Consider the following 13358-nt stretch of genomic DNA (forward strand, 5'->3'; position numbering starts at 1 on the left):
TGTTTAATTTTGTAGAAAAAAAGCAGATCACAGAAATGACACAAAACTAAAGTCATTTCAAATGGCAACTTTCTGGCTTTAAGAAACACTATAAGAAATCAGGAAAAAAAAAAGATTGTGGCAGTCAGTAACGGTTACTTTTTTAGACCAAGCAGAGGAAAAAAATATGGAATCACTCAATTCTGAGGAATAAATTATGGAATCACCCTGTAAATTTTCATCCCCAAAATTAACACCTGCATCAAATCAGATCTGCTCGTTGACATTGACCCTATGTGTCTTTTTGCAAGGAATGTTTTCGCAGTTTTTGCTCTATGGCAAGATGCATTATCATCTTGAAAAATGATTTCATCATCCCCAAACATCCTTTCAATTGTCCAAAATATCAACATAAACTTGTGCATTTATTGATGACGTAATGACAGCCATCTCCCCAGTGCCTTTACCTGACATGCAGCCCCATATCATCAATGACTGTGGAAATTTACATGTTCTCTTCAGGCAGTCATCTTTATAAATCTCATTGGAACGGCACCAAACAAAAGTTCCAGCATCATCACCTTGCCCAATGCAGATTTGACATTCATCACTGAATATGACTTTCATCCAGTCATCCACAGTCCACAATTGCTTTTCCTTAGCCCATTGTAACCTTGTTTTTTTTCTGTTTAGGTGTTAATGATGGCTTTCGTTTAGCTTTTCTTTATGTAAATCCCATTTCCTTTAGGCGGTTTCTTACAGTTCGGTCACAGACGTTGACTCCAGTTTCCTCCCATTCGTTCCTCATTTGTTTTGTTGTACATTTTTCGATTTTTGAGACATATTGCTTTAAGTTTTCTGTCTTGACGCTTTGATGTCTTCCTTGGTCTACCAGTATGTTTGCCTTTAACAACCTTCCCATGTTGTTTGTATTTGGTCCAGAGTTTAGACACAGCTGACTGTGAACAACCAACATCTTTTGCAACATTGCGTGATGATTTACTCTCTTTTAAGAGTTTGATAATCCTCTCCTTTGTTTCAATTGACATCTCTCGTGTTGGAGCCATGATTCATGTCAGTCCACTTGGTGCAACAGCTCTCCAAGGTGTGATCACTCCTTTTTAGATGCAGACTAACGAGCAGATCTGATTTGATGCAGGTGTTAGTTTTGGGGATGAAAATTTACAGGGTGATTCCATAATTTTTCCTCAGAATTGAGTGATTCCATATTTTTTTCCTCTGCTTGGTCTAAAAAAGTAACTGTTACTGACTGCCACAATCTTTTTTTCTTGAGTTCTTATAGTGTTTCTTAAAGCCAGAAAGTTGCCATTTGAAATGACTTTAGTTTTGTGTCATGTCTGTGATCTGCTTTTTTTCTACAAAATTAAACAACTGAATGAACATCCTCCGAGGCCGGTGATTCCATAATTTTTGCCAGGGGTTGCATTTGTATGCCGGTCTACCTGTGACAAACTGCTTTACTTAACTTATAGCAAAGCTTAATCATCTTACAGCCCCAGTAAATATACACTGAAATGCAGTTAAATCAGAAGTTACTCATGTCATCTTGTTTTAACAATACTAATTACTTTATAAATGGGCTCCATCAGTCCATTATACCTTTAAAAAGCAGGTATGTTGACTTTCTGTATCCATCTGACCTTATTGTTGCACCACTGTGTTATACAGTCCCAGCAGAAGAGGTGGCCACATGGAGTGCACGTAGAGTTTATCCTCTCCTCCAAGCACAGGATGCAGCGAGCAGCCCTGGGGTCCATGGCCTGGGTGTCCTGAGGACTGATGCACAGAAAGTTCAAGTCATTAATTATTAACCTGTGGCTTGCCATTTCATCTACATTGAAGTAGTAATAGTCCATGGGCCAAGCAGGTTTTTGGTACCACTTAAGGGGAAAAAACGACACTTAGAATCCAGCCTCAGTGTATCATGGCCGACACAAAAATGTACGGTAGCCATCTCAGGGTGGCAGCTGTAGCCAGGTAGGGGTCAATGAAGAATTACACAGAGGTAAAACTTTAAAAATGCTCCAATGATGTTGAAAACTATATCACATTATTTGTTTGATCATAATTCCAAAAAGGTATAGTTTGGACTATCTGTGACGGAATGTTCTGGAGTTATGGGGTTAGAACAGCAAAAATGGTGACAAAGGTCAATTTCAGTTTGTACAGGGGTCAAATATTAAAGTTGCTCCAATTACAGTAAAAAATGATGCAAATTATTGTTTGGGTTAATAGGGTTCTAAAAAGGAATAGTTTGCACCCTGTGTCATGCTGAGTTATCATGTTACAGTTCAATGGATGTTGTCCTTCTTTGACCTTTACTTTGGAGACAAAGCCTTCAACACAGTCAAAACTATGCCATTTATTGATCCTTTTATTATTATCACATTTTTGTGTAGGCCATGATACACTGAGGCTAGATTTTAAGTGTCGTTTTTTTCCCCTTAAGTGGTACCAATTAGGTCAAAATTCATGACTGGCTCATGGATTATAAGGGTAAGAGGGGGGATGAACATTCTGTGACCACGTAGAGAGAATGGAGATAACATATATAAACTGGTGTCAAACCTTTCTTTTTGAAAATTCCTGAAAAATTAGCTTCACAACTACTTGATTTATCTGGCTGATAAATATCTGTTGGAAGTTCTAGAGTCAGTGTTCAGGACTTGTCACTCCACAGAAACACCTCAACAGTGCTGCTGCTGGATCTCTGGACAATCTTTCATCGACTTGGAAATTACTTTGCTTCTCTTCTTGTTGCCATCACATGTGGTATAACAACGTGCTCCGTTAAAAAAGGCTGCGGGCCAGACGTGATTTCACCATTTTTGTTAAAAACATTTGCACAGGAGCTTACTGCAGCTTGGTGTCCTGTTTTTCAACAGTCTATAGACACCCATACAGTCCCTGCACTGTGGAAACGTTCTATGATCATCCCGGTGCCCAAGAAGCCAAACCCCACTGAAAACAATGATTTTAGGCCCATAGCACTGACATCAGTTGTGATGAAATGTTTTGAGAAATACATTGTGAGCAGGCTGAAAATAGATGTAGATGGCAAATTAGATCCATTTCAATTTGCTTACAGACGAGGGCGATGCACTGATGATGCGATTTCCACCATCATGCATTTTGTTTTAAAACGTCTTGATGAAAAGTCATCATATGCCCCATTACTTTTTATTGAGTTCAGCTTCGCCTTTAATATGCTTCAGCCATACTTACTAATTCAGAAACTTAAAGTTTTGGATGTCAACCCGTCACTTATACGGTGGTTTCACTCTTTTTTGACAAACACAACACAGCAGGTCAAGGTAAATTTCAGCCTGTCCCAAATCAAAGACATCAGTACTGGACAGTGGTGGGCACAGATAACCAAAAAATTAACTTCGATAACAGATAATCAGATAACTGAGAAGTTATCTTTGATAAAGCTAAAACGATAAACCACCCAAAAATGTACAGGAAGCTACAGATAATCGATAACCGATAATAGACTGAATAGCAGGGCTGTGAAATGAAAATTGTGAAATCCGAGGAAAATTCACAGGGGGTCTGGGGGGTGCACCCCGAGTAGCCAGGGTCTAGGGCCTTGTGGGGCCCCATAAACCAAATAAAATTTTCATCTACTGATACATTTTCAACATCTCCTGGAAGAACAAATCTTAAAATTATTGCATATTTAAAAGATCCTAGATTCAACCTTTCATTTGAACCGTCAATGATGATGTTGAAATGGAAGTTGGAACTGGAATGATTTTCCTTTTAATTGTAAACCAAATTATACATTAACTCAGAACAATTAAACTACATGAAATTCATGAAGACTGAAAAGACTGTTAAAGTATTTCAAAAACCACAGCTAAAGCTTGTAGAATATTTTAAAAATCAGGGTAAAATATCAATAAAATACCTTATAATAAAAAGCCACACATTCTTGTGTCGATTCCTGTAAATCCACTCAAAGCCACACTGTCTACATTACTAAAAACTAATTTACATTGTTGTGTAAATTCATGTAGCCTAAATTAATTCAAAGCCACAATGTCTTTTTTTTCAGTGAAAGAAAGTCTAGATCAGGGGTCGGCAACCTTTGAGACATTGAGTGCCAATTTCAAATTTTCTAGTCAATGAGTGTGCCACTATCAACAATAATGGTAAAAATGACACAAACTACGGGAATACGTTCAACAAATTCAAAGCAAACAGCAACATATTTAACTAATCAGTGTGGGCTGAGACTAAAATGAATCATATGTCTCAATTAATATATCTTGCCTACCAGTCAGTGTGATCCCTGTCATTGCTTTTCTTGGCTGAGCTTTTTTATCTGGGGTTTGTAGTTTGTCACTTTTAATTGTAAACATGCCTCAGAATGGTCCGTCATCAAACGGCTGCGGATGGGGCTGAGCACACGTTTCATGTGCAAAAATACCTGCTCACACAGGTATGTTGAGCAGTTCACAGGAAACATTTACACTCAACAAAAATATAAACGCAACACTTTTGGTTTTGCTCCCATTTTATATGAGATGAACTCAAAGATCTAAAACTTTTTCCACATACACAGTATCACCATTTCCCTCAAATATTGTTCACAAACCAGTCTAAATCTGTGATAGTGAGCACTTCTCCTTTGCTGAGATGATCCATCCCACCTCACAGGTGTGCCATATCAAGATGCTGGCAGTACATCCAACCAGCCTCACAACCGCAGACCACGTGTAACCACACCAGCCCAGGACCTCCACATCCAGCATGTTCACCTCCAAGATCGTCTGAGACCAGCCACTCGGACAGCTGCTGAAACAATCGGTTTGCATAACCAAAGAATTTCTGCACAAACTGTCAGAAACCGTCTCAGGGAAGCTCATCTGCATGCTCGTCGTCCTCATCGGGGTCTCGACCTGACTCCAGTTCATCGTCGTAACCGACTTGAGTGGGCAAATGCTCACATTCGCTGTCGTTTGGCACGTTGGAGAGGTGTTCTCTTCACGGATGAATCCCGGTTCACACTGTTCAGGGCAGATGGCAGACAGTGTGTGTGGCGTCGTGTGGGTGAGCGGTTTTCTGATGTCAATGTTGTGGATCGAGTGGCCCATGGTGGCGGTGGGGTTATGGTATGGGCAGGAGTCTGTTATGGACGAAGAACACAGGTGCATTTTATTGATGGCATTTTAAATGCACAGAGATACCGTGACGAGATCCTGAGGCCCATTGTTGTGCCATACATCCAAGAACATCACCTCATGTTGCAGCAGGATAATGCACGGCCTCATGTTGCAAGGATCTGTACACAATTCTTGGAAGCTGAAAATGTCCCAGTTCTTGCATGGCCGGCATACTCACCGGACATGTCACCCATTGAGCATGTTTGGGATGCTCTGGACCGGCGTATACGACAGCGTGTACCAGTTCCTGCCAATATCCAGCAACTTCGCACAGCCATTGAAGAGGAGTGGACCAACATTCCACAGGCCACAATTGACAACCTGATCAACTCTATGTGAAGGAGATGTGTTGCACTGCATGAGGCAAATGGTGGTCACACCAGATACTGACTGGTATCCCCCCCAATAAAACAAAACTGCACCTTTCAGAGTGGCCTTTTATTGTGGGCAGTCTAAGGCACACCTGTGCACTAATCATGGTGTCTAATCAGCATCTTGATATGGCACACCTGTGAGGTGGGATGGATTATCTCAGCAAAGGAGAAGTGCTCACTATCACAGATTTAGACTGGTTTGTGAACAATATTTGAGGGAAATGGTGATATTGTGTATGTGGAAAAAGTTTTAGATCTTTGAGTTCATCTCATACAAAATGGGAGCAAAACCAAAAGTGTTGCGTTTATATTTTTGTTGCGTGTATTTCTGTATGTATTTATTTATTTATGTTCATTGTTAGTTGCTTTTATATTTTCTGTTGTGTTTCTGTTCAGGTTCTTTTTGTCTCTTTCTCTAAAATTGTATATAATAATCATTATATTATTAATATATGAACAAAAATAAATTAAAAAAATATTACAATTTGAAAACAAATGCACCCAAACGTGATGACAGCTGCAACTGCTTAATGCTAACTTTTAAATCAAATCAAATCAAATCAATTTTATTTATATAGCGCCAAATCACAACAAACAGTTGCCCCAAGGCGCTTTATATTGTAAGGCAAGGCCATACAATAATTACAGAAAAACCCCAACGGTCAAAACGACCCCCTGTGAGCAAGCACTTGGTGACAGTGGGAAGGAAAAACTCCCTTTTAACAGGAAGAAACCTCCAGCAGAACCAGGCTCAGGGAGGGGCAGTCCTCTGCTGGGACTGGTTGGGGCTGAGGGGAGAGAATCAGGAAAAAGACATGCTGTGGAAGAGAGCAGAGATCAATCACTAATGATTAAATGCAGAGTGGTGCATACAGAGCAAAAAGAGAAAGAAACACTCAGTGCATCATGGGAACCCCCCAGCAGTCTAAGTCTATAGCAGCATAACTAAGGGATGGTTCAGGGTCACCTGATCCAGCCCTAACTATAAGCTTTAGCAAAAAGGAAAGTTTTAAGCCTAATCTTAAAAGTAGAGAGGGTGTCTGTCTCCCTGATCTGAATTGGGAGCTGGTTCCACAGGAGAGGAGCCTGAAAGCTGAAGGCTCTGCCTCCCATTCTACTCTTACAAACCCTAGGAACTACAAGTAAGCCTGCAGTCTGAGAGCAAAGCGCTCTATTGGGGTGATATGGTACTACGAGGTCCCTAAGATAAGATGGGACCTGATTATTCAAAACCTTATAAGTAAGAAGAATAATTTTGAATTCTATTCTAGAATTAACAGGAAGCCAATGAAGAGAGGCCAATATGGGTGAAATATGCTCTCTCCTTCTAGTCCCCGTCAGTACTCTAGCTGCAGCATTTTGAATTAACTGAAGGCTTTTCAGGGAACTTTTAGGACAACCAGATAATAATGAATTACAATAGTCCAGCCTAGAGGAAATAAATGCATGAATTAGTTTTTCAGCATCACTCTGAGACAAGACCTTTCTAATTTTAGAGCTATTGCGCAAATGTAAAAAAGCAGTCCTACATATTTACTTAATATGTGCATTGAAGGACATATCCTGATCAAAAATGACTCCAAGATTTCTCACAGTATTACTAGAGGTCAGGGTAATGCCATCCAGAGTAAGGATCTGGTTAGACACAATGTTTCTAAGATTTGTGGGGCCAAGTACAATAACTTCAGTTTTATCTGAATTTAAAAGCAGGAAATTAGAGGTCATCCATGTCTTTATGTCTGTAAGACAATCCTGCAGTTTAGCTAATTGGTGTGTCCCCTCTGGCTTCATGGATAGATAAAGCTGGGTATCATCTGCGTAACAATGAAAATTTAAGCAATGCTTTCTAATAATACTGCCTAAGGGAAGCATGTATAAAGTGAATAAAATTGGTCCTAGCACAGAACCTTGTGGAACTCCATAATTAACCTTAGTCTGTGAAGAAGATTCCCCATTTACATGAACAAATTGTAATCTATTAGATAAATATGATTCAAATAAGCTTAATAAGCTGGAGTGGAAGATTGCTGCTAATCCTCCGCCTCGGCCCATGCTACGAGCATTCTGACAGTTAGTGTGACTCGGGGGTGTTGACTCATTTAAACTAACATATTCATCCTGCTGTAACCAGGTTTCTGTAAGGCAGAATAAATCAATATGTTGATCAATTATTATATCATTTACTAACAGGGACTTAGAAGAGAGAGACCTAATGTTTAATAGACCACATTTAACTGTTTTAGTCTGTGGTGCAGTTGAAGGTGCTATATTATTTTTTTTTTTTTGAATTTTTACTGGTTATTGGTGGTCTGGGAGCAGGCACCGTCTCTACGGGGATGGGGTAATGAGGGGATGGCAGGGGGAGAGAAGCTGCAGAGAGGTGTGTAAGACTACAACTCTGCTTCCTGGTCCCAACCCTGGACAGTCACAGTTTGGAGGATTTAAGAAAATTGGCCAGATTTCTAGAAATGAGAGCTGCTCCATCCAAAGTGGGATGGATGCCGTCTCTCCTAACAAGACCAGGTTTTCCCCAGAAGCTTTGCCAATTATCTATGAAGCCCACCTCAATTTTTGGACACCACTCAGACAGCCAGCAATTCAAGGAGAACATGCGGCTAAACATGTCACTCCCGGTCCGATTGGGGAGGGGCCCAGAGAAAACTACAGAGTCCGACATTGTTTTTGCAAAGTTACACACCGATTTAATGTTAATTTTAGTGACCTCCGATTGGCGTAACCGGGTGTCATTACTGCCGACGTGAATTACAATCTTACCAAATTTACGCTTAGCCTTAGCCAGCAGTTTCAAATTTCCTTCAATGTCGCCTGCTCTGGCCCCCGGAAGACAATTGACTATGGTTGCTGGTGTCGCTAACTTCACATTTCTCAAAACAGAGTCACCAATAACCAGAGTTTGATTCTCGGCGGGTGTGTTGCTGAGTGGGGGAGAACGGTTAGATGTAGTTTTAACATTAAAAATGCCATAGACATGCTAACACGTTAGCATCGCTCCCGTTTTTAAGTTATAAAATACATCTATCAACTGTTTCAGAAAACCATAACAGGTCGGTTTAACATAAAAAAGGTAAATAATACTCACAGACATATGCTCTTTAGGGTTTTAGCGGGGGAAAATTAAGCGAAAGAAAGAAATAATAAATGAAGCAATAGTTCAAAGCACTGCTTCAATCTGCGAACCACTGCTTCAATTGGTTCAAGGTTCAAAGCAAAGCTGCACTGCAGAAAAGTTGATCACAGACCTGCTGCACGGTCTGTAATCAATGTAGAGAAATTATCATTTTCCTGACAAACACCCCCCAAAACAACAGCCAGTCTGAAGGACCAGTAACATAATCGTTAAGCAAAAAGCTTATTAATGTCGGTGGATCGAATCATTTCTTAATGTACCCGAAAGGAACCGGTTCTCGATACCCATCCCTACTTGTAACGCTATCAGGTAACTTTGATTTTGATGCACGCTAGGCTAATTTTACACATGGGTCTCTGGGAAAGTGGGCGGGAGCTGGGTGCAGAGCGCTGTGGAGCGAACGTGGTTGGAAGATCGTGCTGTCACTCAGAGATTGTTTTTTTTTTGTTTTGCTGATGCTGGTCCAGTGTTGTTCGTGCCAGTGATTATGCCGCTGCGTGCCAGCAGTGGCACGTGTGCCATAGGTTGCCGACCCCTGGTCTAGATTAATGAAAGAAAAAAAGGCACATAATCTTTTCTGAAATTCTGTTTGAACAGCACAATGTTTATTTTCCAGAGAGAGAGAAAAAAATTCTTACCAGTTCACTTTTCCTGTTCATCTTTCAGGTGTGTTGATGAAGTCAGCAACAATTCCACAGATTCTTGTCCTTATCACATTTTTTCAAACCGTCTTTCTCGCCATCTTCACTCTGTCTGATGTTGCTCCGTGACACAGACATGCTGCAAAATTCTTCTTTTAAAAACTTGAAAGTTCTAAAAATTTGCAATGTCCACATGCTACATTTAGCTAAGTGTCGCACAGGAGCCACACAGCGTCACCACAGCAACCAACCAGTCCCGCTTTACGACAACTGTCGTAACAGCCAGGCTTTGAGTGGCATTTGTTCTCCTTGAAACTCCGCGGATCCGAGGAAACTGATTTGTATCTGTAACACACAGATCAGTGTCCACGGACTGATAAAACTTGCATGATGTCGTAAAAAAAAAAACGCTTTGCGATAAACATTTTAAAAACTCAGTAACGATCACAATTAAAGAGTACAACACTGACACTCCCGCCCCCCTCCCCATGATGAAATCCAAATAGATATAGAAACTCCTTTGTTCCTATATCAATCACAGTCCTTAACAAACACAATAACAAACACCGCTAACATTCAGGTTCAGTAGGTGGTCTTAGGATTTGTATGTTTTTTACTTTTTTATTTATTTATTTTTATTCTTCTTACTTTTTATTCACTGTTATTAACCGTTTATGTCTTGATTTGTATCGCTGTATGGGTCATAATCTCTGAGAAGTCCAAGACAAATTATCTACATCTATCTATCTATCTACCATTATCATGGGTGCCGGTGAGAAAAGATTTTTTAACTGAAACTTTTTTGGAGTTGGATGGATTGTGCAGCAAAGTGGTACAACATGAGCGCCAAAGGTGCAAAGTCCTCTTGGGGGTCTGGGGGCATGCCCTCAAGAATTTTTTTTTTTTTTAAATGGTGCATTTTGGGGCATTCTTGACACACAGTTCTTGCTTACAAAAATCAGTGTTCTCAGTTATATCTGAACAAGATACAACCCTTGAAAGTGATGTTTTTTCTAAGTAAAAAGTGTATCTTTGACTGCAAGAAAAGTTGTATACAGTGTAGGACTGAAACCATTAATCAAGTAACTCAAATCATTTGATTACAAAAAATTTGCCTTGAGGCAATATTACAACAGACAACACAGCATGTGCATCATGTAAGAGCTAATCAATGTAGCACCTGATGCTACAAGTTTACAAAGTTGCACGCAGAGTAAAATAAAGCCTTTTATGAGAAAGCAGGTCAGCGCTGATCATCTGAAATGGACTTATTCCACATTTAAAGTGAAGCTTTAAAGGAAGCAGTGTGTGTGTGTATATTTTTTTAAAAACACGGTTTGGTCCACTGGCTGCTCTCTGCTTCCGCAGACAAAGTGAAAGGATGCGCACTTTAAGAGAATCATGTTTAACTGTTAAAAAATGCCTTTATTTGGATTTTATCAACAGGCTGTACAGTTGATGTTGTGTGTTGGGGGGTGTGGCTGGATGTTTTGGTGTTCTTTTCTTTTCTTTGCTCTTCAGGTGGCATGGAAACTGATTATTCTGTGGAGAAGGTGCTGGCTGAAGAGTCCTTCACCCTCATCAACATCATGTGCAGCACCTGTGACTGGTGCTCACATGCAACCTTAAAGACTTTCAGCTGAAGCAGATAATTGGATGGCGTTCTGCATTTAAGGCATGTGTGATTCAAGCAGAACTGCCGGGAACTCGACCTTGTGATGTTCGTTTGTGAGACGCTGAGGACCGCGCCTGGGTTTGACACATCGAGCCTGTGAAGCAAGGAAGGGTGAGGGACACATGCTGTCAGCACACATCAAAGGTGATTAAGTGTTTTACTAATTGTTGATAGTAACTTGGTGTTTTGTTACGCAGTATACTGGAATTGAGATGAGAATTGTGCAGCTTGCTTCTCACTGCTGTGGCGTGCGGATAAGTGATCCTCCACCTGTTGTGAGAAGCTGTTCATTTGCATAAAGTTAAAAAAGATACAGACCTGAATGTGTTGCTGATAGCGTGTGTCTTTTGAAAGATATTGTTGTAACTGCTGACTTACCTCACCTCTTCTTTGCTTCACAGAGAGTCAGTTTGTCGTGTCCACCTGGGGGGTGTTTGGCGGTGGTAGTGAGTCCAGGAACGCCGGGCTTTGATCCTTGCGGGCGCTGGAGAGCGTGCCAACAGTCACTCCACCAGAGGGACGCTGTTTTTGTTTTTACACCTTTTATGCACAGTGGGTGTAATAAATATATTGTTTTTGGAACCGCTTTTCTGGTTATTTGTAGCGCTGGGTTCCGTCTGACGCAGGTCCGCTCCTCAACCCGCGTCGACACATAACAGTTGATTTATTTATTTTGTGGAAATGTAGCACTCCACAGCTGTTTTTCAGAGGCTGGGTTTACCTTCAGAGGCAGCCTGTCCGCAGACTGAAGATTTCACAGACCGCCTGCGCTTATGGTTCAGGAAAGTGCCAAAACTCTTAAAGATATGGAAAAATAAATAATTACCCAGGAAAACAGAGAGAGAGAGGGAACACCCTAAACTTAAATCATGGCTCATGTAACAAATTTGTCTGCTTCGGTTTCACTCAGGAAATTCTTTGGTTTTCACCCATTTTGTTAAAACAAACAAATAACAACAAAAAACTCCAGAATATTAATTTTGACTGAAACAGTTAGAAAACGGACCACCAGCACAGCTGCATTACTTCCAAACACTCAACAGCAAAATATGGGATTGTGTTTTGGGTCCTGTTATGAAGCTATGAAATTATTTTTCAGTTATGCTGACGACACTCAACTCTGCATGCCAGTTAATGTCTGGCTTTAAGTGAATGGCCTATAACTGATTTATTTTAAATTCAGAGAAGACTTAGATGATGCTCACTGATGCTTCAAGACAAAGGTTCCAGTATGATTGGTTAACGCTGTCAATATATGCATGCATTACTCATCACATTTAGGGAAAAACCAAAAACAAACATGATATGGACATGGGCTCTGAGTGGCAGCACCTTTTTCAGTTGCTTTAAATGAGAATGGAATGTATGTGACCAAGAGAAAAGATGTCACAACCAGCATCTTTTTTTCAGTGTCTTGTCTTTTTTCTACAGCTGCCACGAGCACTTTAAGTTCTCTTAACTTTTTGTAATGGTGCTGGTGTTGGCACTGCAGCACCTTATTAGGTAACCAAACACGTGGCAAAATGTGCCACCCAAACAACCAAGAAAATGGAAGAATCAACTTGTTTTTGTCATGTCTGTCTACAGTAAGCACACAAAATCTTAAGACAAAAAAGCTAATTTGTGCATGCTGATCATGTATGCATAAACTTGTCATAGTGGTTTGCTGTCATCGAAAAAAATCCCACAAGCAGCACTTTCCCCCCATGAAAAAGTTGAGAAGCACTTCTCAGTGCTCTCTCACTGGTTTTCATCCAGAAAAAAACCCCTACAGGGACACAGGCCCTTACAAAGCTACAAATCTTGAGGTCGTCTTTGATTAGACAGAACTGATCAGCAAAATTACTAAAAATGCCTTTTAACACCCCTCTGTGGAATACAGCCCAGGCTCACCTTGTTGATGGCTGATGCAGATATTGGTTCATCTCTTATTCACTGATTTGCCACACAGTAATACCAGATGTCTTCAAATGGTCCTGAGCACTGCTGCTATAGTTGTAACCAGGAGAAGAAAATTTAACCATACTATCCCCTTTTTAGTTTCACTTCACTAACGTCTTGTTCATGTAGTCACATTTTAAGGTTCTGTTATTAACAAATAAAATCCTAAATGGATTTATCTGGTAAGTTTTATGTTTCAGTCAGCGCCTTACATTCTCAGGATGCAGGATTATCGTGTGTTCTAAAGGTAACAATGACATCAGCAGGTCACAGAGCTTTTTTTTTTTTTATTGTGCACCTTTACTGTGGAACAGTTGAGCTGATGAGTCACAGCATCAAATTGTAAAGATCTGGCTCTTTTGTGGAACTGCCCCTAGCAAAGGGCCCATGGAGTCCATACTTTAAATA

General features: G+C 40.4%; 1 protein-coding gene across 1 annotated transcript in view; it reads right to left on the bottom strand.

Moving 5' to 3' along the window:
• pex10 (peroxisomal biogenesis factor 10) overlaps window positions 1-13358 on the bottom strand; it is a 122883-nt gene that overhangs the window by 24397 nt on the left and 85128 nt on the right. Inside the window, exon 6 of the mRNA XM_034173462.1 lies at window positions 1641-1776. Within this exon, the coding sequence (XP_034029353.1) occupies window positions 1641-1776 (136 nt within the window). The remainder of the gene's footprint in view (window positions 1-1640; window positions 1777-13358) is intronic.

This window comes from Thalassophryne amazonica, chromosome 6 (genome assembly GCF_902500255.1).
Source record: "Thalassophryne amazonica chromosome 6, fThaAma1.1, whole genome shotgun sequence".
NCBI classification, from domain to species: Eukaryota; Metazoa; Chordata; class Actinopteri; order Batrachoidiformes; family Batrachoididae; genus Thalassophryne; species Thalassophryne amazonica.